The sequence below is a fragment of the Chroicocephalus ridibundus genome, chromosome 4 (assembly GCF_963924245.1).
Source record: "Chroicocephalus ridibundus chromosome 4, bChrRid1.1, whole genome shotgun sequence".
NCBI classification, from domain to species: domain Eukaryota; kingdom Metazoa; phylum Chordata; class Aves; order Charadriiformes; family Laridae; genus Chroicocephalus; species Chroicocephalus ridibundus.
This window is the reverse complement of record NC_086287.1, coordinates 13,585,698-13,612,739: the sequence shown is the minus strand read 5'-3', so window position 1 is coordinate 13,612,739 and position 27,042 is coordinate 13,585,698. Positions and strand designations below refer to the sequence as shown.

At 43.5% G+C, this 27,042-nt stretch overlaps 1 protein-coding gene across 3 annotated transcripts in view; it reads right to left on the bottom strand.

Annotated features, from left to right (window-relative positions):
• Nucleotides 1-47: 47 nt before the first annotated feature.
• Nucleotides 48-27,042, bottom strand: part of DENND2B (DENN domain containing 2B) — a 181,042-nt gene continuing 154,047 nt past the window's right edge. For all 3 annotated transcript variants that reach the window (XM_063332623.1, XM_063332624.1, XM_063332626.1), the window contains 6 exons: nucleotides 7,614-7,791; nucleotides 6,472-6,513; nucleotides 5,344-5,455; nucleotides 4,112-4,351; nucleotides 3,326-3,412; nucleotides 48-2,950 (listed from right to left, as the gene is read on the bottom strand). In XM_063332623.1, coding sequence (XP_063188693.1) covers nucleotides 2,916-2,950; nucleotides 3,326-3,412; nucleotides 4,112-4,351; nucleotides 5,344-5,455; nucleotides 6,472-6,513; nucleotides 7,614-7,791 — 694 coding nt within the window. In that variant the 3' untranslated portion in view covers nucleotides 48-2,915. The remainder of the gene's footprint in view (nucleotides 2,951-3,325; nucleotides 3,413-4,111; nucleotides 4,352-5,343; nucleotides 5,456-6,471; nucleotides 6,514-7,613; nucleotides 7,792-27,042) is intronic.

Below are 27,042 nucleotides of genomic sequence, written 5' to 3'. Positions count from 1 at the left end.
AGCCGCGCCGGGCGGATAGGCGTTGGTAGCCGGTCAGGGCGAGATAAACTGTGCTTCTCCCTCAGGGGACACGCCGGTCTGGGCTGCCTCCACCGCACCAGCGCCCCGCCGGGTCCTCCCGCGGCCTGGGCCGGGCCGGGCCGCCCTGGCCGCGGAAGAGGAGCAGCCCTGGACCGCCGCCCTCAGCAGCGGGGTGAATTTAGCAGGCAGACAGCGTTAGGTGCTGTGCCCTTTTAACTACTGACAAAACTTGATTTCTCTTCCCTCCGTGATCTGTGGCAGAAGTAGGATTTTGAGCAGAATTTAAAAAACGGCAACCTTGGTCACTTTATTAAATACCGATAACTATGGGAAAATAAATACCATGTACTTAAACACAACTATCTGCCACAGTAGAACAATTCCTGGAGAATGTTATTGTTTCTCGAGCTTGTCTTTTGTGTATTTTGTACCGTAAGACATTAAATAAATCTTCACCAATTTAGAGCGTGGGTCTCGGTACTGGATTTGTTCTTCAGGATTTCCTTCTCAGTTAAGTGGTTCACTAGTAATGTTCCATGCTCAGGAACACCATTAGTTTTAACAACTAGGAAAAACTGGTTAGTTTTAACAATGAATATAAAAGGCAAATAATACTCTCCCTGTTTTTCATTCATCTGATGCTTTGAAACACAGATGTCCAGAAATAGGACTGGTTTATACAGCTGTAGTTAAAGAGTATCAAGACCGCTACAAATTTTTTTGAAATGGGATCTCACCTTGCCCCCCACTCTCCTCTGTTTCACATTACAAACACTGGAATGGCCTGTTGATGGGTAATACAATGTTTGAAAGTTTTCTACTTAGATTTTTACAGTGCAGATGGAGGAAAACAGCTTTAGTGTGGGAGATGGTTTTTCCAGCGCCTCATTCTTGTACATCAGCATTCCGTGCCTTTTTCTTGCCTTTGTTGCATCTTTTCTCTGCAGCACTTCCTTCAGCCGATGATGGTGATGTTCTATCCACCGTTTTCTTAAGAGGAATATATATTTCCCCATATATTTACCAGCAGCTCTTGTTAATAAAATAGCCAGAATCCACCTGTACAAGTGAAGTTACTCCTTCCACTCTGAAGAATATCTAGAAGTCATTCTGGAACTTAACAGCATATTATAGAGGAGAACTAATGGACATGAACATTTGTGAGTACATTTCCGTTGAATCAAAAGCACTTGATATTTTACAGACATTTCACATACACTTAACAAGCTTTTGTATATACACGAGTGTGAGGGAGGTAAGCAAGAAAGGAAACGACTTCACCTTTTTAATGAATAATCCCTCGATTTTGCTCTATGAGGCTGTCAGCAAACCAGAACCACTGTCAGGTTAGGAATTGCGCAAGCCTCAAAGCCGATCTAACTAAAGAAATCACGCTGCAAATGAAGAAAAATACAGTGTTTGATTTTTTTTTAAAAGGAAGAAGCTTTAGCTATTTTCATTAGCTGTCAGAATTGCAAATATAATCAAGTATTTTATATTTTCTTCTTCAGACTAAGGGAAAGCTTACAGAATCTCAACAGGAGTCATGTTTCCAGATCAGAGATGAATGTGGTACTTGAGTAACGTTCACAGCTGTGCAGCAAGCCACAGCAAGCTAACCATTCCTGTCCCGCTGAAGAGCTCTCGCTGAAATGGCAACACCAGCTGGACAGGCTGCAGCTAATGCAAAAGAAAAGCAGAGTCTGGTGCCACAGGTGATCAGCTCATCAGAGATTTAGGCAAAGGCTCTGCCTGCTACAAGCTGCTCGTGTTCTGCTCTGATCATCTAACTAAGGTAGCACAAAACCAACCTGAAAATACCACAGTTCAGGAGCAGTATGTATAATATTCACAATGACAAAAAGTAATTTGTTGCTAACCCATGCAAAGGAAAAAAAAATGTTTTAGGAGGTGCTTCTGTTAGGATAAAATTAGCAGAACAGGGATATAAAATGTCTCATCTCATCCCTAGTGAAAAACATTGAAGAAAAATAAAACTATGAAATAGCAAACCTACTAAAAGACAGGTTTGTAATAACCATTTTGTATTTTAATTACAAATTCATTAAAAATCACAGGAAATTTACTCTGGTTTTGTACCTACTCAACATCAGAAACTGTAGAGGTATGCAATGAATATAAACAAACAGGTATATTTACAGAGTTTATTAGAAACCATACATACATACATGAGGAAAGGATGTACTGTACCTACTTGTTGCAGCTTGCATGTCAAAGAACTGAGGTCTCCTCAGGTTTAGCAGTCTTAGTGCAGAATGGATTACAAGTAGTTTACTGACCAGAATTCAAACCAAGTGGAAGTTCTGTATTGTGAACCAAGTACCTTGTTATCAAGTTGCTTTGTTATTTCTTTCTTTTAAAATTAATTAGAAGGAAAACAAAAACAAAAAATACCAACTCCGCCACATGAAAGCAGCCCCCGTGCGTACAACCTCTCCCACGTACCCGAGCCCATTCATCCCCGCAGTATCCAGGCATCAGTGTAGCTCTCACAAACATCCCGTGAAGTCAGTGGTTCTGCTGAGACAGTCAGCTGCACATAATCAGCTAGTCATTTTTGCACCAAGCATAACTCAATTCATACTAAAGAAAAAAAAAAGCACCTGTTATTCTCAGGAATATACAAATATTTACCACAGTTTTCCTTGCTCATTACAAAATCAGTTACAAAAGCTTACAGCACATTATGTACAAATTCTACCCAAATACAGAATGGAGCCATCATCTGGCACAATGTCTAACAGCATCGGTTGTCACTTAAAGCTGCGGTCAGCTTGCTCTGCTGTCCTCCTGCATCAAACTCCGAAACGCTGCAGGTGTCTCACACGCAGCATCATAAATAGTCTTTGGGTTGGTATTTCAGCAGAAAGGAGTCAGTTCTTCTTGTGAAGGAACTTCATTTTGTTTCCTAAAGAAAGCACACTGTCAGTCTGTAGCACATACTGAAAAGCCAAGGGCAATCAAAAGTCTTTTACTTAATACTGGCAGGGAGAGCCAACTAACAGAACCCTAAGTGGTCAGGCGCCTTCCTCCACTCCTCCTCGATTATGGTTTGGTTACCCTGCCCCCAAGTGAAGATGAAAGTGTTAACAAGGGTCATAATTAAATCTAGTTTTGTCAGCTTTTAGTATGTTTTCATTGTTTTCCTTTTGATATCTCCTATCACATTGAACCTGCTCGACTATCTGATTTCACCTCAGGTAAGGCTTTTTTAAATTAAATTAAAAAAAAGAAAAAACCCATGAAAATTCATTTCAGAAATACTTCTAAAGATTTTCCTCACCAAGGCCTCGTAGAAACTTGTTTACTCCACTTTGTTCTGTGTCTGGAAGCTCTTCCAAATACTGTTCAACCCTCTGCTCGAAGAGACCTGTGGGAGAGGGGAGAAAATGGGGTGAGCCGTGTGCGGCTGAATCCGCTCCCCCCAGCCCCCTTCTGCACTCTCAACCTCATACTTTTACAGCCCTTTGCCTCTGTAGTATTTCAGGACATTGCCGCCAGCTAGGGGCTACTCAGTTTCACGCGGTATCAGGACGTGTACCGGCAGCCCCGGACGTGACGCGAAGGGTGACGGATGCGGGGATGGAACAGCCGCACTCCCCACCGCCGAGCGGGACCACCGTCAGCGCGGCTCCGATCAGCAAGGCCAGAAGCGGCCCCGGGCAGGGGCTGGCTTTGGGGGTGGCCTCCAGCAACCTACGTTTAACGTGCCCCTCTGGTTAGCCGGCCTTTATCTTACCAGTGCTTCCCGTTTCCCGCCCTGCTAGCACTGGCAGGCAGCCCCTGGGGCGGCTCCCCATCTGGGATGGGCTGCGCCCCCCGCAGGATCATTCCCAGTCTCGCCTTTGAGTGATTTAAGGCGCTTACATATGAATATTCTCCCGGTTAAAGCCGTTGTGTTATCACCACCATAGCTACAATGCAGGCCCACAAGAAGCGGACAGCGTGTTTCGGGAGGTTTGCCAGCCATGGAGAGCGTGCCCAGCCCTGACAGCAGGCAGAGGCCCCGGCCACGGGACATGTGCGAAACACAGCTAACGCGCGCTGCAGGGGCGAAAACCACCCTTACCTTTTGCCCTGCATTTTCTCAGCTCTCTGTCCTGGATGAAGCCAGCAAACATTTGGGATTCCATGAAAACTTCCAAGAAGCGGCGGATACTCTTGGAGGCCACAGATTTACGGAAAGCCTCCCTTTGGAAGGCACGCTCTCCTTTTTCATTCTGGGTTAGGAACAGGGAGTAATGGCCAACTGTCTCCACAAAGAATCGGATAAAAACCTCAGACACTAATCCGTTCAGGGTGTTACATTCTGCAAAATAAGGCGGCAATAGGACACCAAAATCAGCTGCTACCAGAGCTCTCAGCATTGTCAGCCACACGGGACCAGGCACTGTCACCTGGCGGATTACTGATGCCATGCTAATAACTGAAAGGAGTTGTACCAGCTCCTTGCAGTCCTGGCCAGACGTCAGATGGGGTAACAGCTTTATCATCAAGAGTGCCAGTCTACATAACTGGTGTTTCATAACCAAGAGTCAATACAAATCCTCGGGAAACAGCTCAGAAAATTAAAAGTTTTGTGGGTGCGTCATCAAAATTACACCTCATATTTTAATCCTTGAGTAAGTTTTCTTGAGAAGGTTCTGAGTGGCTCAGAATTAAAGTGTTTGCTCTGGGGATAATAAGCCTTTACCAAGAACTGCTCAAGAAGGGTATGTTGTAGAATCTGGGTTTTCATAATTTCTGAGATGTTAAAATAGTTTTACATATGTAACACAGATGAGTAGAAATAAATTTCAAAAACTGAATAGGGGCCTGTTTCATACCTTTTAACCACAGGCATTTAAATTCGTCCTGGGCTGTTTTTATAATTGCTGGAGAGAAATATGAACCTTCAGAGGCAACTCAGCCCTTCTTGCACCGAAACTATTTTCTGCAGGTACCTGCTTCTCCCCCCTGGACATACCCAGCGCCAAGAGCAACTCCGAACCCAGCCACAGCCCTGAGCACGTACAGTTATCTGGATTGAATTAGGGCCAAGTTAACTGCAAACCTCTGAGAAAAGGCTGAGAGGTACTCATGAGAGTGCACGTCATTTACAAAGAAATTAAAATAGATCGCTGACAATATATTGCTGTGGGTTGATGCTATCAGTCCCGTTCCCTGTGCGTTCAGAGACTATCTCTGATGTTGCAAAACGTATTTGAGTACTGAAGTCCCAGCTTTCTTTCTCCTGGATGGAAAGTCACAATTCTGCCTACATGCTTGTTGATACAACTCCCTGTTTCCAAATGAACTTACCATCATCTGAATCACTATCTGAATCCTGATTTATCAGTTCGTTCTTTCTCTCTAGAGCCTGCTCCAGAGCAGCTTGCAGTTTTCTAGGTAATAGTGTGTCTTCATCATCCATCTGACAGAGGTAAAAAAAAATAAAACCTTTAGATCACATTAATCTATGCAGCAACTACAGCAAATACTTTTGCAAGGTATAAAATTCAGAAGAAAAGCTTTTTGTATCTGTTACTGTCATGCCTACATAAACAAAACATTGAAAATCTATGTGCGACTATCATATATTTCTAGACAAAATTTCTTGTCACTCTTAATGAGATTAAAGTCAGGAATGATAATCCAAAAAGCAAGATAAACCTATATAAACTTGGAATAGGCCTTTTACATGACAAAGTGTCTAAATAGATGTTTTTAACTAAACAGACATCATGCAAAGCCTAGCTATTATATGTAAACACAGGTGCTCTAGTTGGTTTTAGGCAGCTTCTTTGGTTCTTTACAGTTGTTTTTACTTACATTCTAGTATGTCTTGTTTTCTGGGTTTTCCCCCTGTTGTTCGCTTCATCTTATTTAATGCTAGTTCAGCAAAAGCGAGTAGACGCAAGAATCTTAGCTCTGCAACCACTATTCACCAGCCATATCTTCCAGGGAATTGCACAAGAAAGTTTACTCATCTAACCTACAGATTGTTATTTTTGAAATTACTTAGTGCCACGGTACTACCAGGAGATGGTGATCCTTCATCTCCCTGTTTGTAAGGCTCCTGCTTTTCCTACCACATTCAACTATTCTTCCCCTTTGCTCTCTCACTCAAAAACTTTTCTTTGCACTTTTTGTCCTTTTCACACAACAGTGTGAGTTTTCTTGCTAACATCAGGTTATTATCTTTGGATGTTTTCTTTGCACTGCGAATACAGTTCTTGATTTTTTCTGACAGTCACAGCCTCCATCCCTTTTGCATACCCGAGGAGTAGTACTTATTTGGCGAAACAGAAAATGAGCACTTTTTTTTTTTCCTAATCTCTTTCCCATTGCACAATTCTTGCCAAATATCTCTAATCAAAGAAACCTAATCATACTATAGGAGTAAACACCTTGCTAGACTGCATGGCAACATTTCGAGCTGTACTTTACCTGTCTGATGAATCGATCAGATCCCAGGTTAACCATCAAAGCCTAAAGAAAAGAAAACACTATAGTGAAATATACCTGAAGGGACAGAAAACATTCATTTGTGTCTGCCTTTTAATAGTGAAAGATCATCTGAACGGTCCCAAGCCTCAACATGAATCAAATTCCTACTGTGAAACAACAGGTTGTGTGCTTTATAAAACAAGGAGAGTAAGTGTTTCTTTAAAGCTTGAAGTCTAATTTAACATAGTTAGATACAACAGATCTCATACTGGGTTAATATGTAAAAAAAGCTAAAAGGATTTGGCAGGTCTTTTTTCTTAGACCTAAGCAGGTTACTGCTAACCATTTTTGTTAAAACGTGCAGACGAAAAGTGTTTCAGAGGGCTTTAAAGAAAACGGTGTCATTTGAGGCAGCAGGGCTTCCGAAGGGCAAAGGTGTGAAATATTAATGATAATGAAGCAGCAGAGCTGGGAGATGGAGCTGGGAAGATGTGGGAGGGCAATGTTAGGAAAGTGGGAGAAAAACAGAGCAGAGATTTACATAGGCCAGAGGCACAGAGAGCCTTGAAAGTGAGCACAAGAAAAGAAAATTTATAGAAAAATTACAGGAAACTAATAGGAGTAAGAGAGAAGAGTGTGCCCTTGAGTATTTTTGTGGTATTTTACTTGAAGAGCTGATGAAGTGCAATTCTCATTTGATTTCCAATATAGTATTAACAAATTCTTAGAAGTAAAATAAAAAAAAAAAGGCTTAAAGGTTTTCTTTTCTGTGCTGGCTATGGCTTCATGCACAGCTTCCATTAGCATTAATAGGTGTCATAGCTGATGGCACTTCATGTCTTCCTCTTCTTGGTCTAGATACAACAAAACCAGAACAAATCAGCATATTTACACTGCACGTACTTGTTGACCAGGTTAACATTCACTTCTCTCTGTCAAGGTGCCAGGTATGGGAAGAGGGGTGGAATAAAGAGAAGACTAAACCTTTTACCAAGAGGTGGCTGCCCATAAGAATTAGGCAGAGAAGAAACAAAGAGGTGGATTAAAAATTAAACATGTGAGGATTTATGCGTGAGCGGCAGGCCCTCTCCAAGGTGAGGCCAGCTTTACTCCCGGCAAACAATTCTGGTGCCAGCTCCTACCTCCTCTACTGGCAGTTCCTTCAGTTTGGGCAGCGAGCTGGAGAGCAGTCCCACCAGGAAGGGGGTAGGGCAGCACACGATGTCAATCATGGATGAGGGCAGAACAGGGATGAAGGTGTGCTGCCAGGAGAAGGGGTACAGCAGGGCCACCACGGCGTGCGAGCAGCTCGAGAGGGTGCTGGAGAGAGAGGAACAACCACGTTAGCAGATGTTCTTCTTCGTCCAGAACACCTACCACCTACTGAGGAACTTAGCGTGTCCAAATGCAAGTGCCCAAGGGGCTGCCCTTCTATTGCTTCTGACTTCAAGCGGCCTACGTCCCCTTCCAGTCCCTACCACTTCTGTACTGTGCAGTCTGGTAGTTCCTCCCCTGCTTCCCTCTAGGTGACTTGAAAATAAAGGTAAAAAACTAGAATCAGTTTGTTTCATTATAGCAGTCAGGAGACACTTGGATCTAGAAGACTAGGCTTAATCTTCCCAACAGCACTCAATAGCAGCCACTTTGAATAATACTTCAAATCCAAAAGCAACTTCAGTTATTAGCTGTTAAACCATGTCAGGAGTGAAAACGCATAATACTGATGTTCTTATCTTGAGCACTAATGCACAAAGAAGGGAAAATGGAAATGAAAATTAAAATAAAATAGAGGGAAAAAAAATCCTAAAGAAAAACTCTACTAAGTCAGATGTTAAAAAAACCCAACAATTAATACTTAGTCCAAAGGAAATGTAGTAAAAGCAACACATTTTTTCAAAGTTTGTGTATTTTTGTGACAACAGCATATTTTTATCATAATACATTTTAATGGGCTCATTTGACCAATTCTAGTGATAAAGGTATTAACCCTTCTCAGAAGAGTACTCTAAAATACGTGTTAGCATCCCCTAAACATTCCCTAAGGCTTGATATCATTCATGGAAAATGTCTTGCATGCATTGTCCTTCCATCTACTGAATCTGATTTCCTTTTACAGTCACATGGTCTCCAAATGCTAAAAATAAAGGAACATCATTACCAGGCCAGTTTTAGCATCAGGGGAATAAGGACAGTCTCTCCATTTAAGAGTTTTGATTTTGGACTGAGTTACGACATCTGCTTCTCGCAGGCTGACAGAAATTTGGATTTTTACCCAGCCTAGCATGACTGAGCTAATTTTCTCACAGCGCAAACTTTTGCTGTGCTTAATGTAGCCACAAAGAACTATAAATAACTAATAACTTCAGAGCTGTGACTGCTTGAGAATGCTGGGGAGAAATGCTGATTTCTTCTACTGCAAGACTTGTTGGAGACTTTAGGTGGCATCAGACTTCCACCGGAATAACCCTCGTGAGCATTTTTAGTTGTGGGCTATTCCAAGGCCAGGAGAAAGGTTTTACCTGTTTGCTCCCGTCAGTGATTAACCTTTGAAGTTTGCTGAATGAGGAGAGTGAGAATTAGCAGACAAAGACAGAAAAGGTTGGTGAAGAGCAAATGGTTGTCTTTTGCTGCAAACAATCTGTTGGGTTGGTTTTACTTGACATTTCCTTTAAGATCTATCAATCACAGCATGTTTTTATAACATATGTGGCCTGACAGAGGTTTCTCGTAAAATGATGCGTTTCTTTAATTTATTATTTTTTTTATAACAGCTGCCATTGCCTCATATTTTGGTCTCCAGTGTCTACCGCAGCAAGCACAGTGCTGTGTTTCAGAAGAGCCGCGGAACATGGTACAGACTCCCAGCACTTTCTCAAGCTCACTTTAATGACTGTGTGGCATTTTCAACTCCTACAAATTCACTCATCTTAGCTGAGCGACTAAAAAAGGAGCCACGTTAAGCTAAAAGCAGGAAGACAAACATTCTTCTGATATTCAGTTAGTATTTTTTTCCTTTCTATAGAATGCCCTTTTGTAACTTGTTGTTTTACACGCAGCGCTGTGACGTAAATCAGCCCCTGCATCCTCTTGTGCGTGCTATTCCCACGCTAGGGGAGGCTTCAGGCTCTGGCCCGGGACACTGGTTTCTCTTCCAGAGCTTTCTTGGGAGCGGACTGGGGCAAGGCAGCAGCTGAACACAGCAAATGGCCATGGGGGAGTTGTCCTGCGGCAGCACCCTGCTCTGCTCTGCTCTGCCAGCCTCCCACGGGTCACACTGTTGCCTTCGTCAGCACCTCGGCCTGTGCATTTTAAGGCTCTGCACACAAGTATTCAAAATTCAGCCTCAGAAAATCTTTCCTTGTGAGATGTCTCAGGCTGACCCCCATGAAACTCTTGCTCTAAACTTTCAGTCCCCAGAATCGCCTGCCACCCTCCCTCCCAGACACTGCTAGTGGGGCAGCGGGAGCCCCACGTGCTGTTACCAAACTCCTGCTTGCACAAAGTGCCGGTGTCTCTTCCATAGCTGGAAAGATTCATATTTAGAAAGGATACACATCTTTCACTTCAGTGTGAGGTTTTTACATTCCATAAGGTAAAATTCAGAGATGATGGGTGTAAGGGAACCCGCAGTTTAAATCTCTAAAATATGGTTCAGGTCCTTTTAAAAGGGTACTATTCATGAGAAGCATCTTTGGTAAATTTAAAAAGAAAGCCCTACCCTGGGAAATAAAGTCCGCTCCAGTTTTTCCTTTCAAGATGTGCAACCCACACATTGTCCCACTGTTCATGTTTACGAGAAGTAAGGTCAGACGATTTATTTTCCTCAAGGTGTGTGAAGCACACAACATAAAGCAAGAGAATAGTCAAAGAAATTAGATTTTCAAAATAGTTTCACTTTTAATAGTCTAGGGCAATTTTGATAATCCAGAGAGCTGGTTTTGAGAGTGGGATTTTTGATTTAGTTTGTGCAGTTTTACAGGAACGCTGTGTAATGTTCTAGCTGTTGTTCTACTGGAAAACACTTCTTATATTACCCATACGCAGGTAATTTTATACATGGGCACAAGCAACCGAATCGTTGTACGATCACAAACTAAGGAGGAGCATAAACCACCACATACTTCAGAGGGGAAGTGCTGCATGGAGACATGCCATGATGATCCCAGGGCTCCGGCCATCCCCGCGCAGCGTGGGGCCAGCTGTGCCCAAGGTCCCGGCACCGCACTAGCGTGTCCCTCCCTCCTTCCCTCCAACACGCAGGCAGTGCCGCTGCCCCACGCCGGCAGTGCTAACGCCAAGCTCTCGTCCCAGCCCGGAGATGTGGGCTGCTCTGCTGGCCTGCCGTGCTCTGTCTCCTCTCCTTAAACGCAGCACATCCCTCTGCTCTGCCAGCCACAGGCTGTCCCACACGCACATGTACACATGGAATAACTCTATTAATAGTAATTGGCTGTGAAAAGGTGACACTGTTTGCAAGTTTTGTGGGGTAAGGGAATTTTCTTACATACAGATATGTATGGCTATTATCTAGCCATACTACACGGCCTACGCCACTGAACTCATCCCATTAGCTTGTGCTCATCCCAATAATTTGCACCCCACTAAAGCAAAATTAGTGAACGATTTCTAGAAAAAAACCAAAACAGTTTCAATTGATTTCAAAAGACAGGCAATCCACCACTTCTTCCAGTTTTTTTTCTGCGGTTGTCAATTTGTTAAAAATTATTTGGACTTTGCCCAGGTTTTAGTTCTTCCTGTACCTTTTATTCACTAGATTAAAAAACCTTTAGTGTTTGATCTCCTCCCCATGAAAGTATTAATATGATATTACATAGTCTTATTGAGACATTCTTAATCACAAATTTCTCTTGAAGAAGAGATTTTTTTTTTAACATGTTACAGACAAAAGATGACAATGCTTCTTTCCCACTCAGAATTGATTTATCTTCCTCTGGGCTATTTTGTTATCCAAATAATTTTCTCATGATAGCACATAGAAACTCTTCCTTGTTGTGTACTTGGCTGTGGAGACAAAAGGCCGAGACACAGGAATTTCAGGCATTACTGTGACTCAGCTGAATTGCAGAGACTGCTTGTGAACATGGTTTAGGCCCATGTCAAAAGCAAATTAACATGACTTAACAAGAACATTTATTGTCCTTTAGATAGGAGGATGTCTACTATCAATTTCTGGGTTGGTCAACCAACAAATAACTCCAAGTCTAGGCTATTAATGTCAAATCACAGCACAATTACCATATTCTGAGAAGCAAATGTTGTTCGCTGTTGAACAGTGAATGGACACTACCCTGGCCGCGGGGAGCGCTGCCGATGCGGATGCTAGTGCTGGATGTGTCTGTTTCAGAGGACCATGGCTTGTTGCGTACTGCAAGTCATAGGATCATAGAATCTGTTGGGTTGGAAGGGACCTTTAAAGGTCATCTACTCCAATCCCCCTGCAGTAAGCAGGGACATCTTTAACTAGATCAGATTGCTCCGAGCCTCATCAAGCCACCAACTCTCACAAAATGTTGAAGTTGTGTTCAGTTACACATACTACTCATTGGAAATATTCTACAGATACACTTGGTAACTCTTTTTTCTCCATAACAATAGCCAAAAGTTATATTCCTGTTCACTTCCCCTTCTACCACCTACAATTTCTCACAGACCCCAAGGGAGCCTCACACACAGAGCATCTCCTAAGTCCAGGACTAAGCCTCTAGCACCGACAACCGCTTGCTGGCAGGGCTCCCTGATCCTACCTTGCTACTCTTGTCCACCTTGGCAGTCATTTTGGCACTTGCATTGAAGGAGGGGAAGGTGAGAATATCCCTTCACCTTCTTCCTCCTCTCCCAAGGGACAGACAAGCTTACTTAGCCAGGAGAGGAGGACGGACCCTCCCTTACGTGCGGGGCCAAGCCACACAGCGGCTCTGTCTCCCCAGGGCTGGTGCCAGTTCTGTGCCATGCCCACGCTCTGGACCACGCACAGGACTGGGATTGATTGTCAGAATCTGGTCCCTCTGCTTCCTCACACGGAGAAACGTAGCTAAAAATGTAAATTCACAATGAAGCATTTCCACTGGCTGTGTTTACTTTGCCACAACCTTTTCATGTTTCTCATTTCTCCCTGGTGATTTAGTCATGTTACTCTGTCCACATGTGCTGAACTCTTTCATCTGCTGTGTTAACACACACACGCTCCAGCCTACAACTGCTCTGTGACCGAGTTACCTCCCTGACCCACATCCTCTCGTCGGCTTGGGAGAGCTTTCTCCCACTTGAGGTTGGAGTCTGGAGTCTCTGTCTTGTAATACCTCGACTCAGGTGGGTATTACACACCCATGTGCCTCGTCACAGGCCACAGATGTGCTTTTCTGTGATAGCTCCTACCCTTAGGCCATTGATGAACTGTGTAGCAAAAACAGATGCCTGACACTTCCCTCCTACAGCCTTCAGTGCCTCCCCAGATCCTGGATTAACTCCAGTCTCTGACAGAGAGAGAGAGAAGTCTGTGACAACTCTGCAAGATAAAACAGTCCGAGGGGATTGCAGAGGACGCTGTTAAAGACTGGCAAAAGGCTACAGGGCCAAGGATTCAGCCCATCTCCCCTCCAACGCAGAGCGGAGGGGAAGGACAAAGCAGAAAGCTTGAAAAGCATCAAGTAAAGAGAAAAGTAATAATGGTAGCAGACTGGAAGTAAAAACTGTAGCAGACTGCTACAGTTTGGGTGGGAGATGGCATGCATATAGCATCACTGTTACTGTGCAGGCAGTAATTTGGAGCAGAATGGTGCTGTGCCGGATACAATACACACCTAAGCTCTGAAAGAACACGAAGGTTTCTCTGGGTGCATAAGACTAAATAATAGCAGCACTTTTATTCAGGTGAATAAGACTAAATAATAGCATCAGGGACAAGATATAAATGAAAACGTATCAGTATCATAAGTGACAGTCTCCATACTCCAGCTGTCTTGCTGTAATCAGCTCCTGCAGCATTCCTACTCTTAAAGCAAGCCTTGAGGATCCCTGGCCTGCCGGCAGAGCTGGCTGACAACGGGGCTTTCTCCCTGCTCCACAGTGTGGGTGCTCAGCTCCGGTACCCATCTTGGCCCCCAGGCACGCTTCTTCTGAGGCTGTGTGCCCCCAGAGCCCCACAGATCAATGGCTTGTGCTTCACTCTTGGGGCTGCTATGCTGTGAGGACACGTTTCATTAACCCAGATACCACCACCTACTCACCAAACAGGGCAGGGAGGAATAAAATGAGAATTCAAGGAAGTCTTTGATACAGTGGTGCAGGACATCTCCAGTTTTCTGGCCAGTGTAAAGGTGTCAGACATGACAGCATTTCTTCCTATGCAAAATTACTGCTGATTGTTTCTCTCTTACCACTCTGGGATGTTTAAAAGGGAAAAAATCTTTGACTCCTCTCTTTCCGCTCAAACGAAAGAAAGGACATGTTTCTGCAGCTTTTTAGCAAGAACACACACCCCGTGAACATTTCAAAATAAAATCATGTGAGTCATTGTTGCTAAAGGAAAAAAGAACGTGGCGATGGAGCCATCTGACTGCACAGCTGTGGCCCCAAGTTCAGCAATGTGCAAGCACACGGGCTCAGGAACAACAGGCACATCCAGAGGCGCAGCATCGGATGCAGAGAGGGCTGGGGAGGGGACCGTGGCAGAAGATGACTGCAGGAAGTGTGTGGGACAACCTTCTCAGCAGGAACAACATGAAGCAATAAATACCTTTGTGCTTGTAAACTAATACCGAAGCGAAGCTGAAATGGAGATTTTTTGAGAAGCGAAGCTGTCATGGTGCCCTGGTTCCAGCAGGGGTAGGGATATTTTCACAAGGAGCTGGGACAGGACACAGTCCAAATGGCTGACCCAAACTAGCCAAAGTTTCAATACTGTGTGACTTCATGCTCAGTCTATAGTTGGGGGAACGGACCAGGGGGGGTCGGCGGCAGGAGCGGGATGGGGCTTTTCCAGGTTTCAGTCAGTGAGCAGTGGTACATTAATCGTGGTTTGTATATTCCTTTATCAGTATTATTGCTGTTGTTTTCCTCTTTCCTTTGCTGTTCTGTTAAACTGCTTTTATCTCAACCCACGAGTTTTGCCTTTTTCTTCCAATTCTCCCCCTAACCTGCTTCTGGGGGGAGTGAGTAAGCCACAGCGTGGTTCTTCGTTGCCGGCTGGAGCTAAATCACGACACATGGGTAACATCACCGACACACGGGTAACATCACCGCTGATCAAGGATTAAAGGATACCTCCGTGTGTTCATGCCTGCATGATGCAGGGCTGCAATTATCAATGGGTCTGGGAGACCTGCCTATTTGTAGGATTGCTTGCATTCATAAGGCACTGTTTTCACATGATCAGGATTCAAAATTTAACTTGTTTTCACTGAAGTTTTTAAGCTTTTGTGTCTGCCTCTGGATAACTATTTTGTTTCCCACTTTCAGGCAAAATTATATAGAATCATAAAGTAATTCAGGTGGGAAGAGACCTCAGGAGGTCAGCCGATTCAGCCCCCTTTCTTGACATAAGATCAGTTTGCTTCCAAAGCTAGATAAGAAAATATGTTATTTTGTTATCTAAAGCATCTTTGCTGCCCTTTTTTGTGAAAAGGTGGCATGTTTGGTGGCAAGGACTTGAAGGCTGGCAGGATGGAGTGCCCTGTGTGCCAAGGACTTCGACCTGTGATGTCTAAACTCACTCTGATTTGGTTATGTCACAAGCCATGTTAAAATAATATTTTTGTGCATACAAAAAAGAGACTTATTTAGCTGCTAACTTATTCAGAATAAATTGTTTGCGCTAAGCAGCACCTCAGCGCCTTCCTTTCCATTGTAGCCCTGAGCTACGCAGAGAAATGGGAAGCTCCTCGAGGAGATGAAGATCATCTTCATCCTGCAAGGAACCCTACGGAAGGGAAGAGAAGGAAATGAAGGAAGGGAAGAGAATTAATTAAATGCAAAGGGGTAAAAATAAGACCTGTGAGGCAGAACTGGGAGGGGCGGAAGACAAAATAAACCTGGCAAGCAGGCGAAAAGGAAACATGAACTGAAGGCAAAAAGGCTGGGATGCAAAACTAAGGGCCAAGACAGTGACTGTCTGGGCTGAACAACGCAAGGACCAGGGAAAACAATTTAATATGAACATGGATAAAGCTCTGTCACGCATATGCGGCCAAATTATTGGATCCCTTGTTCCTCCCTGTTGCTATCAGCCAGCCTCCCTGTGAGGCCGTCTGATGCCAATTACCCGGCCTCATTTGGTACCAGAGATGCTGAGAGGGGCTGCAGCTGCAGGAGGGAAGATCAGACACCGGCGCAGCTGAAGGTGTGTGACAGAGGCTCGAAGCCTGCTCGTGGTACAGAAGTAAATCAAATATAAACCAGTGCTCACACACTTCAGCCACTCCTGTACTGCTTCCCCCTTGCCCCAGTATGCACAGCCTGCTGATAAGCAGACAGACACAAAAACATATCAGGAATAATCTTCAAAGTGAAAAGACAAGTTTCCTCCACCATGGTTATATTTACCTGTATGTGAGAGAGAGAAGATTACGGCCAAAACAAACACCAGAATTTGTGCTCAGCTTATTGCTGTTCAACCCAAATTAATTCTAATACATATAGTTATCTGGACACTATTAGAAAAATTATTTCTAATGATTACAGAGCAGCAGGAATTATAGTCAGTTCATGCCTGGCTTCACCCATTAAAACAAAGCATGAGGGGACAGGAAAAATACTGTTTTAGGCTCTGATTCAGCAAAGTATTTCAGCACAAGTTTCAGCCTTAATTTATTTTCATTGTGCTGAAATGAAGCCGTAAAGACCTTTTCTTTTTCCACTTCTATTTTAATCAGACCAGCCCACAAGTACACACGAGAGACATGATAGCCCCTTTTGAACCGTGAGCACCCTGACTGCTGTGGAAAAGAGCGCTGTCTGGATGGCTGTAAAGTCAGCCTCTCTCAGCAGCAAGACATGTTTCAGCTTCTGAAATTTGAATAATCTTTTACTTTTCTAGAAGCCCTTCAGGGGTAAAGCAAACTACAGAGAATTCTTCAAGCCTTTGTAAGGTGGTTTGGAAGGAGAGACTGTAATTTTTTAAGTTATTAAATACTTATGATTTAATATATTAATAATATATTTATTAACTTTTAATAATGTAATTTATTCTTTAATTAAATAATTAGATTTCAGCCTCCTGAATTGAGAATTCTCTGTGGCAGAATCCTTCTGTAAAGGGCCCACCTCCATGTAGGGGTACTCAGGGAGGAGGACTCCCCTGCTGCTGCCAAGGGGGAGCCTCTCCTCACCTGACCTTCAGGTAAATCTGTGAAAATCTGGGTAGCTGCAGGAAGCTTAGGATGGAGTAGTTGCATACATGACTCAAAAGAGGGTTCTGAACTTTCTGAATTTCCTGTTACTAAATTTGACCTTTCTCTGGAATGATCAATCAAAGTATTGGGTGCATATTACATGGAAAATTGAGTGAGTTTAGGCTGTAAAAGCCAGAGTAATATTTTGCATCATAATTTATTTTTTAAAGCAAACACTTAAGTAGGAGGTAAATTAAGAGTCATGACATGAGGTCTTTAGTAGTTGGCCTAAAGTATGCAGCTAATACTGTATCTCTGATCAATACCCAACATCCTGCTTTTCAGGAAATATGGACAAATTTGTACGTGCATATTTTAGGTTATCTTTTCTCTTGATGCCAGGGGAGACCTACCAACAGAAATCACAGCTACACACACTACAACAAATATTGCTACAGTCCATCTCTGCAACTGGGTAAAGCGCTCTCTAAAGCACAAATGAGAGATCTCCCTGTCTGCGATAGACTGTAACATATATTACCCAGTCTTAGCAGCAAGCTAACGACTCAGTCCAGAAGCAGGTGGAAATCCCTCACTCTGCACAGGAGCTTGGCAAAGAAAAAATATTATTCAAGAGATGAACGTTTCCCAGGGTGGGTGACTGATTTAAGCAAACCAGGAGCACTGCTATTGCACCGTGCCTGTCAGATTCCAGGGTCCATCCACTGGTTCCTCGGCTCCCAAGCCAGGCTTCTCCCGCATGGCAGCAGCAGCCTGGCGCAAAAGTGAGAACCTAACCGTGCATTTGCCAAGGGTGAAAGGCAGAGTCAAGTCATGGTGGCTCCCCTAATTTGAGTGCTGACACATTTGCTGCAAGTGACCTTTGTGATATCTCACAGAGTGCAAACAAGACCTCAGTGATAACAGTGGCAGGGAGAGAGGGGCACAGACTGAGGAGGAAATGCATATTTTCCACATCACATCAGCCCAATATCAGTTATCATCCTTTGCAGAATCTTTTAAACTATGCTTACAACTCAAACAGTATAGCTACTTAATCCTCACATCCTTCAAATGGTGGGTTTTTTTCCTCCATGAAAACAAGCCAAACCCAAACCTTGTATTGGAAGAAATGAGTCACACTTCAGGTTTTATCTGGTGCTTTCTACAGGGCAGCGTGAGAAAGGCCAAGTTCATAAAATTCTCATAAAGGAATCGCAATATGGCCTCACCTGTCTGGTGAAAGCAGTGCTGCAGTTCCTTATCAGTGGGACACCAGTGACGCAGTTAATTTTGTGACAGACTCCAGTGACTACTGAAGGTGAGTTACAGAAAGCTCAGGCTCTGGTTTCTCTGTGCTACTGATGTTTCCAGGTAGGACATTTTTTAATGATAAGAACAGTGGTTAAAACCTAGTTTCTGGACTTGTCTTCTCTGACTTTAATTCACGGAGCCATGGTTTACCACGCTGCCATGTCAACAAGTACAATTCACGGAGAAGACTTTCCCAACGGTTTGCATCATCATCTGTGTCCCATTTCTGGCCCCTCCTTATCATGCTTTACCTAACATTGAGTGGACAACATCTTCATCCATAAACTCTTCTCTGACCACATAAGCTTTAGCTTAAGCTTGCAACATCCTCTCCTGTCTTGTGCTATCTTATCCTACCAGTATGGTTGCATCAACAGCCTCACTGTAATTACCTGAACACGTCCCCACAGCGCGTTATGACTACACCAGGCAATGTGGAGCAGAAGGGGTGAGAGTCCACCACAGTGCTTGCCTATCTTTTCATTGTGCCCCCATGAAAGTTTGTGGACAGAAAAGCTTTTCTGTCTTCATAAATGTCCCATCATACCAGAACAGAGAACGTCACATAACTTCAGGTAATATTTTGATACACTGGGCAACTGTGCTAAGATACATGCTAAGAGCAAGGAACTTAAATTTTAGTATTTTCTAAGATGACAACAAAGAGACCAAAGATTTACCTGTGATGCTCCTGGCAGCCCATGTTGTTATGCAGGAGGTTATGCAGATGCTGCTGCTGCAGCAATCTGTACCCAACTGCAATTTACAGTCAATGGCTTAAGGAATAAGCAGGTATGTTACAATGCTGAAGTGCAGCCAGGAGGCGACGGCAGGAACAGCCAGCACCCGGTAGATGTCTGCCCTGCTGGGATGATATCTCCTAGCTAAACAGAGATGAACTGAAATATGATGTGCTCTCAGGGATTCCTATTTTAAAGCCGCTGGATTTTTTAGTCTGTTAAAGTAATTCAGATTTTCAATGTTTTACAATTACACAACTCATTAGGGGATATTATCAAAGAAATAAGTGTAGGGTTCATTTTGTCTATACAGGAGGTTTTCTTTTTGTTTTTTTCATTCAGACAGATATTTAATGAAAATTTTCAAAAGTTATTGTAACTTTACACAAATTAGTAAATTATTTTACTTCATTAAGAGCTGAGTTGTCAGAATCCAGCTCCCACCTTCCTGGAACATCTGAGTGACAGTCTGAGGTCCCACGGATAACCTGCAAAGCACAACCCTGGCTCATGGCATAGATCAACGTTGCATCACACGGAGCTGAGTACCACAGACCAGAGAATACACTGTCAGGAGATCTCTCTCGGAGAATAGCTTTAAAGTACTTAATTTAAAGAAAGCAGAGAAAACTTGATTAAAGGAGAATGTGGTTTTAACAAAGACATAATTTTTTGCTCCTGTAATACTTGTGCATAAGAGAGGCACATGAAAGCCCCTGGAGAAAGAGACATGCAAAGTGCCCTTCAGAACAAGGATTTGGCTTTTCAAGCAAGTGGAGTTCAACCATACTGTCCACAAAGCTCAAGCAAATGGGGTTTTTGGCAAAAAGTCATTACTTTGACACATCAGCCACCTGCCCAAGCTTTGTCAAGTCGTTACAAGAAAAAAATGCAAGATTTGAAGGTGGAAAGTTATCTTTAGTGACCACAGAGTTATCCAGTCCCTTCCTGCAGGACGGTTTCTTAGCATAAATCCTTAACAAAACTGGTTCTGGCCCAGGTGCTCCAGAGGAGTGTTAACTACCTGTTCTTTCCACACTGGGACCTTTGCTCCCACCAGTTCTGTTAATGTTCACGCCTGTGGTTTCAGATTCACAGTCAGTCATTGCATTATTAACAACATGACAGCTGTGAAGTAGGATGAAAAATTTTTCTAGGTAGTAACAAAGGAGAACAGCCCCAACCCCCTAATCCTTCTCATTCAAAAGCTGAAAAGGGGAATCTGTCTAAATCCCCTTGCGGGGAGCTAAAGGACGAGTTAGGAAAACGCTATACGGTTATTGTACCAATAAGCAATGCAGAAGAGAATTACCAAACAACATGGTCGTCATCTTATCCCATTCCCTTTCATGGGGAAGGGAGAGAAAATTTTGTTGCACAAATCATAAGGGGAAAAATGATGTTTTCCCACTGTAGGCCGTTGGCCAAAGCCTGAAGTGACATGAATAAATACCACTTGAAAGGAGGGCAAGAGAATAGGAGGAAAAGGAAAATCATAAAAGTTCTACCCTTCTTGTGATATGGCATATTAAAAATGCCATCGACGTTTACTGCATATTAAAAATGTCATTATTAGATTGCTTTTCTCTGCGACCGCAGAATCTTAAAACAAGCCAGAGATTTAAAAAGTTCATTTTGTTTTTCAGGCTGTCTCTTCTGCCTGACACACATTTTCCGACTGTCCACATACAGCTCCTCTGTTGGCATCAGTCATCACACAATCTGCGTGCCAGAGAAATTAATCCACGTGGTACAAAATGTAAATATCTCTTGGGAGGGGGGAATAAAGCGCAAAATTTCTCTCAAAAATCTTGAGAGACAGTTCTGCTAGTTACCTTAAACTACCAATTTCACATCACATTGAACACCTTACGTTACAGAAGGTTTCTACTTGGTGATGCTTCGTAGTGCAAGCAGACTGAGATAAACCAAAGTCTCGCAAAAGGAAAGCAATTGCAGGGTACGTAACAGAGACTCAGACAGACTCTAGAGGATGCTGCTTTTATAAAAGATGAAGCGAGCTGCAAGCTGTTGTCCTTCAGGTAAAGCAGAGGTGGCCCACGGGTTCTAAATCAGTCCTCAGTGGGGGCTGATCTGGCTCTCACTGGATGAAATGGAAACTCTCTGGTTACTTACATGAGAAATGGATGTTTTTGCCATAGAATAAATTCTGTCTACTAGGCGTGATTACATATCGGATAATTATACAAGGGCTCATTCCTTCCACTGCAGAAATTAGTGGAAGAAATTCTCTAGCTTATGTTCAGCATGTCAGACCAGACAAGCACAATAATCCTGGCAGCATTAAGAAAGCAATTCAAGATTTTTTGGATTAAAAAATACCAGAAGAAATGTCAGCCATACGTACTTCTGCTGGGTTTAGACAGAAGATCTGAGAGCTCTTACACATTCCCCAGGTACAGTAGCGTGCCTCTCTTAAACATCTCCTTCTGCAATGCACAGCTGGTAACTAAAGAAGTTTTCCCTAAGACAGAGAACTGTATATACGTATATAGAGCTCACTACAGGGCTGTGCCAGATGTGACCAAGAGAAGACATTGTGTCTCCTGTAGACTGTGCTCAGAAATAGTACAGACCAGTTAGAGAGGACCAACAGTAAATTCTCCCTCACAAGCTGTTTTCTGGCTTGCGTTTGAATTTCTCTCAACTTTTATTTGTGGAGGTTTTTGTGACAGGGGAAAGTAAAAGAAATGTTTATTAGTGGCCAAAGCTCACTGTCTGTTTACTGAGCACCTTCCTCCCTTTGTCCTAACACACGCGTTTTTAGCAGGTTGGGAGATTTTACAAGTGTTACGATATGACAGACTGCTGGAAAGGAGCATTCCCAGGCAGCAGGTGAGCCTGATCAGGCCTATCGTTGCCATAATTAGTTTGTAAGAATTACATCCTACTTTTGTTAATAAAAAATAAGCAATAAGGAAATAGGGAATGAGCTTTCACTTCAGTAATCTGCCCAAAAATTTATCTACTCTTGCTTTTCCACGTGACCTTGCTACAGCGCTGAGGAACAATAGTTTACTCTTACTACTAAAACATCGCCACTTGTCTCCTCTTTAAATTTGCATATTTTAACTTGAGCTACAAGATCATGCTATTATTTTGTCTGCTAGATTAAAGGATCCCTGATACTGTTTTCTGGGTAGGCACTGAGAGACAGGGACCAGGCTGCCCTCAACTGCCAACTGTGCTGCTCTCTAGCATGGGCTCACGACTCCCGGAACAACAGACTCAAATACGAGGACAGGCCTCAGTGATCCCCAAACATCCCAGGCGTAACACGTAACACGGACATCCCTAAACTGTCTCTGTCCATGAGATTAGGGAAATGCCATTGTTTGTTCTGAAAGCCTTTGCCCTCGAATACAAGTACACTCTGCTCCTCTTTTGCTCCACAAACTTAACAGAGACATGCCTGCGGGATGACTTCCCTCGGTATTTACATATTTTTGCTTCTGTCCTGTATTAGTCAGTGTTTCTGTCTGGAGCCCATCACCTTTGGTCAGGTCTGGGATCCGCCTGGACTTTCTACAGTTCTGCTAGACGACAGATTCCTCCCGGCAGCCCAAAATACTTTGGGGAGGTGTAGGGAGGTTTTTGTCCCTAACAGGATAAAAGTTTATTATCCTTAACAGGATAAAGTCTTCCCACCACATAGGTGCTTAGCTTCTGCTTGCAACAGCACCTCTTGACTTCACGGGGTGAGCACTGCAGAGGAGAGTTTCAGGGGGGCTGCAGAACACCAGGTGACAGACTGCTGGTCCGTGTTGGGCCAGGGAACGTGTGCCGGCAGAGGGACAGAGAAACATGGAGGGAAAAAACTCTCCTTGGGAAGACAAAGTCTCCTGTGGCCATCCCTAAGGGAGGAAGACACTGAGGTGCAGGAGCTTCAGCCGCACTGAAGTTTGCTGTCATCACCATTGCCTCAGCCTCATTCCCTCAGATCTCCCTTGCACACAGGTAAAAACTTGTGGATTTATTCACAAATTCACAATATCTCATGAGATATTGTAAATTCAGCTGGCTCACACCTAAGGATGGTGCATATTAGCCACCTTTCAGTGGCACCACCACCCTGAAGTGTGCCCATCCCAGTGCTCCTGCCCACCCCAGATACGGCGCCCTGCTCTGCCCCTCTCCCGGCACAGGAGCTCCCGGTGTGACCTGGCCAAGGGGCCCATGTGGTTTGGAGAAATCCTGCAAAATGAGTAATTCCTACTGCGTCTGGGCTGGCACAGCCTCCTGGGTGAGGGAGAGCATGGTGCAGGGCAGGAGCAAATACGGGAAGCAGGAGGGGGAACTTCCTGAGCTGGCACTGCCACTTAGAGAAACGCCTGGCCCACCTTCACCTTGGCGTACATTTCCAGGTTCACCTAGGTGGTTTAGGAGCAAAAAACCCATTGCTGTCAACAGAGATTTTTTCTTTGAGGCCCATTATCCTGCTTCGCTGAGAAGTAACTGAAATATCTCATATAAAAACAAAATTCAGAACTAGGAAAAGTTATTTTACGAGAATAGGGACTCTACAGAAGCCTTTCACCACCCCTAAAACTTCAGAAAGGCCACTGAAAGGCATATTCTAGGATTTAGATCCACAGCAAAAGACAAGCCTCATCCAAACACTCCCACTGACTCCAGCTGGCGTTGGACTGGACTCACACATGAAATGGAAGCAAAATATACTCAGAGCCCTTCACAATGTAGTGGATTACGGCAAGAGTGGTTTCTATTTACAAAAAAATGGGGCTATAACAAAGTGACACTGAGATGCCCAAGGCCTGCCTTTCCCCCTCTCCAAACATTCAGGGGAAAAGGCAAAGGGACTGTTCTCACACGTATGGATACATCACCTCCTCAGCAAACATGTTCACGAATTTGTTTCCACAGCACAAAATTAAAACAAGCAGAGAAATATTCTTCTTCCAGTGTTTGCTTTCTATTTATTTTCTGTTGCTACCTTTGTGCCTGCAGCAACGCCAATGTTCCCCAAGGCCCAGAACCCTCTGATTTTGCATCTGATGCCTAGCCTTTCAAACCCCAGAGGACTGCACTAGAGCAGCTCTCCCTTTGCAGACGGCAGTCATGGGATTGTTTTAGAGTTGGGGTGAACAGGCAGCATGTCGGGAATGTAAATAGGCGCTCCCAGCTGGGACAGGGATTGGAACTGGGATGGGACATACCATCTCAGTTGTTCTTTCAGCAGATGTTTAAGGAATTGGAGCTTTAAGTTACCTCTTTAGCAGTTGATATTATTATTATTATTCCAAGTTTCTCTATTGTTATCTTTATTTCTATGTTGTCTTCTTGACTGTTCATGGAAAGCAAAATACTGAAAGGTCACTGGCAGATTCAAATTGATTTTTTTGAAGATGAACAAATAGCCACAGGGATTTATTCACCCCAACTTATTGGAAAAAAACCCAAACCTACCTGCACATATCTAACCAAGGCAACCTCATAGTCCTGTCATTCAGAACTTTACTACTGTTTCCTCACTGGTGGTAGCATCGCTTTCTGTGTTGAAAAATAGCAACCTCTTCTGCACAAAGATCAAGGACTATTAATGTTCACATTCTGGGCACTATAAGAACCGTAAATAACAATTTATTGAATGAATCTCACTTCACTAGGCATGAGTTTCCCAAACTTGTATAACGTGTGAAATCATTTATTGCTTGGAGACCTGTTAAAACAAGCAGCCACAAAAGCCCATTGCATCTCATTGTTTGAAGCCTAAACCTCAACATCATTTATTTCTAAGCTATTTTTTTGGGTACATGCAGAAATCAAACCCTTGTAAAATCTTTTTAATTTCCTGCTCTCGTTCTTTGGGCCCACAGACTGGACCTGTAAGATATTTCACTTCTTTTTTTTTCCACATTACTGGTAAACTTCTTCAGTTTCAGCTGTGATGCTCATAAACAAAATTCACGTCAAACAAGCCAAAGGTTCCAAGACAGACAGTTATTAGCTCAAAGCCAGAGTGTTTCATTTTAGACTTCATCCCCATTTAAACCATGAAAACCTCAGTAAGTATTGAATTTAAATCCACTGTCACTTTCTCCAGGCCTTTGTCAAAGGACTCATTATTAGTTTCTATTTTACAGTACCTCCTAGGTCCCCTTGCTGAGAGGGGCCACACTATAGCAAGTAGAGCTGCGTGCACACACAGAGCAAGAAGCAGTCTCCACCCTGGAGTGTTTAGGATCCCAGACAGACCAGACAAAAGATAAGAAAGAGGAGCTACGTTTGCAGCATGTGTCACACAGCAGGTCGGAGGGTTCAGAAGGAGAGTTCAGGATTCATAAGTCTTAATCCAGGGCCTTATCTACCACATCAGATTTTGTCATACCCTTTTTGAACAAAACAAAGTACATGTATATAGGAGCAACCACAAAACCCCACGAGTCTCTTGGATCCATCTGAATCCTCTCTTTTCTCAAAGTACATGCTAATGGTCCCCAACTGAATGGCTTGGTCTTACAAAAGAAACAACAGTTCACTGGAGAATAGCTTTTGCAGGAGCACGCAATATTTGGATATGTGTTTGCTGAAAGGTATCTTTATCGTTTCTGGTCCCTGTTGGTCCTGATGCCCTAATTTTGTGTGCCAAAAGGGAGAAGAGCAGTGCTTTGCCTGTAAGCAAGACTCTATTATGAAAGGTAATTGCACAGACAGGCCTGAGCTGTTAGCTTCCAGTCAGGCTTGCGATGTGTATAAAACCCTGGTTGCCGGATGGACTCCTGAGTTACTATGAGCCCTCAGCATCAGCAACACGACCATCTTCTAAGCCAAGCTGCCTTAAGCCTGTCAATGGAGATTTAATTGTTGCTTCTTTTCTCTGAACGGTGCCCAGAAGCGTTATATGACACTGGTAAGGCCAGCTGTCCCAGAGAAACGCTCCAGGGAACAGCTGCTTTCTGTCCCAGCCCTCACAGCTGAGAACGTCTCCTGCAGCAAGTCATCCCCACAGTACTCTGCCCATGGTCAATAGATCAAGGCACAGGGTACTTTGCCAAACCAGGAAAACGTTAACTGGGAAACTCAGAAGCAGAGCAATAGTTGGCAGCAGCACAGCACAGCACCGCCCTCGTTTTCTCTGTACCATTTCTGTGATTATCCACTCAAACCATTGTGCCATTTGAAGGGACGCAGACCTGTGCTATTCTGAATTATAGTCAGGCTTGTGGGTGCCACTAATTCTGCTAAATGAACAGTAAAATAGAAACAGACAGAACGATACAATTAAGCATGTTGTAGAAAAAGAGTCAGAAGGAACATGCCAACAGAATTTTCAAAAGCCACCTGCCCCAATATTCATGGTGTGACTCACAGTCTACTAAAGTACTGCAGAAACCCCGGACTAGCTACACAATTCTCAACAGGAGTTTATGTGAAATTAAGTCATCCCAAATGGTCATTCAAACTAAGGGTTACTGACAAGGAAAGGGATGAAATAAAATGTTCCTGTTTTGCTAGACAACAAAAAAGACTGCTAAGGAAGTAACTTTATAACCTGAGAAGGGTCTGCAGCTTTAAGAAATTCTCCCCTAAAGGTTGTAAAGCTTTTACTATGCAAAGTATTTTTGCTATTATATACACTGGCGGCCACTAAGTGCAGCTATTATTTCTGGCGGTCATTCAGAGAAGGTCGGGGCTGATAAAGTGTTTAACAGAGTTTGTTTGGGTAGATACATCTGTGTTTTTAGCCACCCATACAGTCTTTTGTGTCCTTTGAAAAGATGCTGGATGTTTCTGAGTCTAATAAATTACAGTCTTCATTTTTATTTGCCATCTTTTATTATTTTTCATGCCACAGCAAAGAACATCTTCTTTACAATGTCCATACTTTTCTATGTGGTTTACACAAGCATCTAAAAAAGGGATGATTCTTTGCTGCAGGGCAAGGGTGAAGCATACACAGAGCTCCCGTTTCCTTGGTAAAAGCCATATGGAGTTGTGACCTGTCACTCTCACTCCTTACACCTGGGGTGAGTTCATGCCTCAAAGGAGCCAAGGAGGGGAGACTGCAATCAAAGGGTAGGGAAGTAAAGGGTATGTTGAAAGGATGTAGCAAGGATCCCAAGATGGAGCTTTGGAAGCGAAATATTTTCAGGTCATGTGAGCACCAGGAAAAATATCCTAACTAG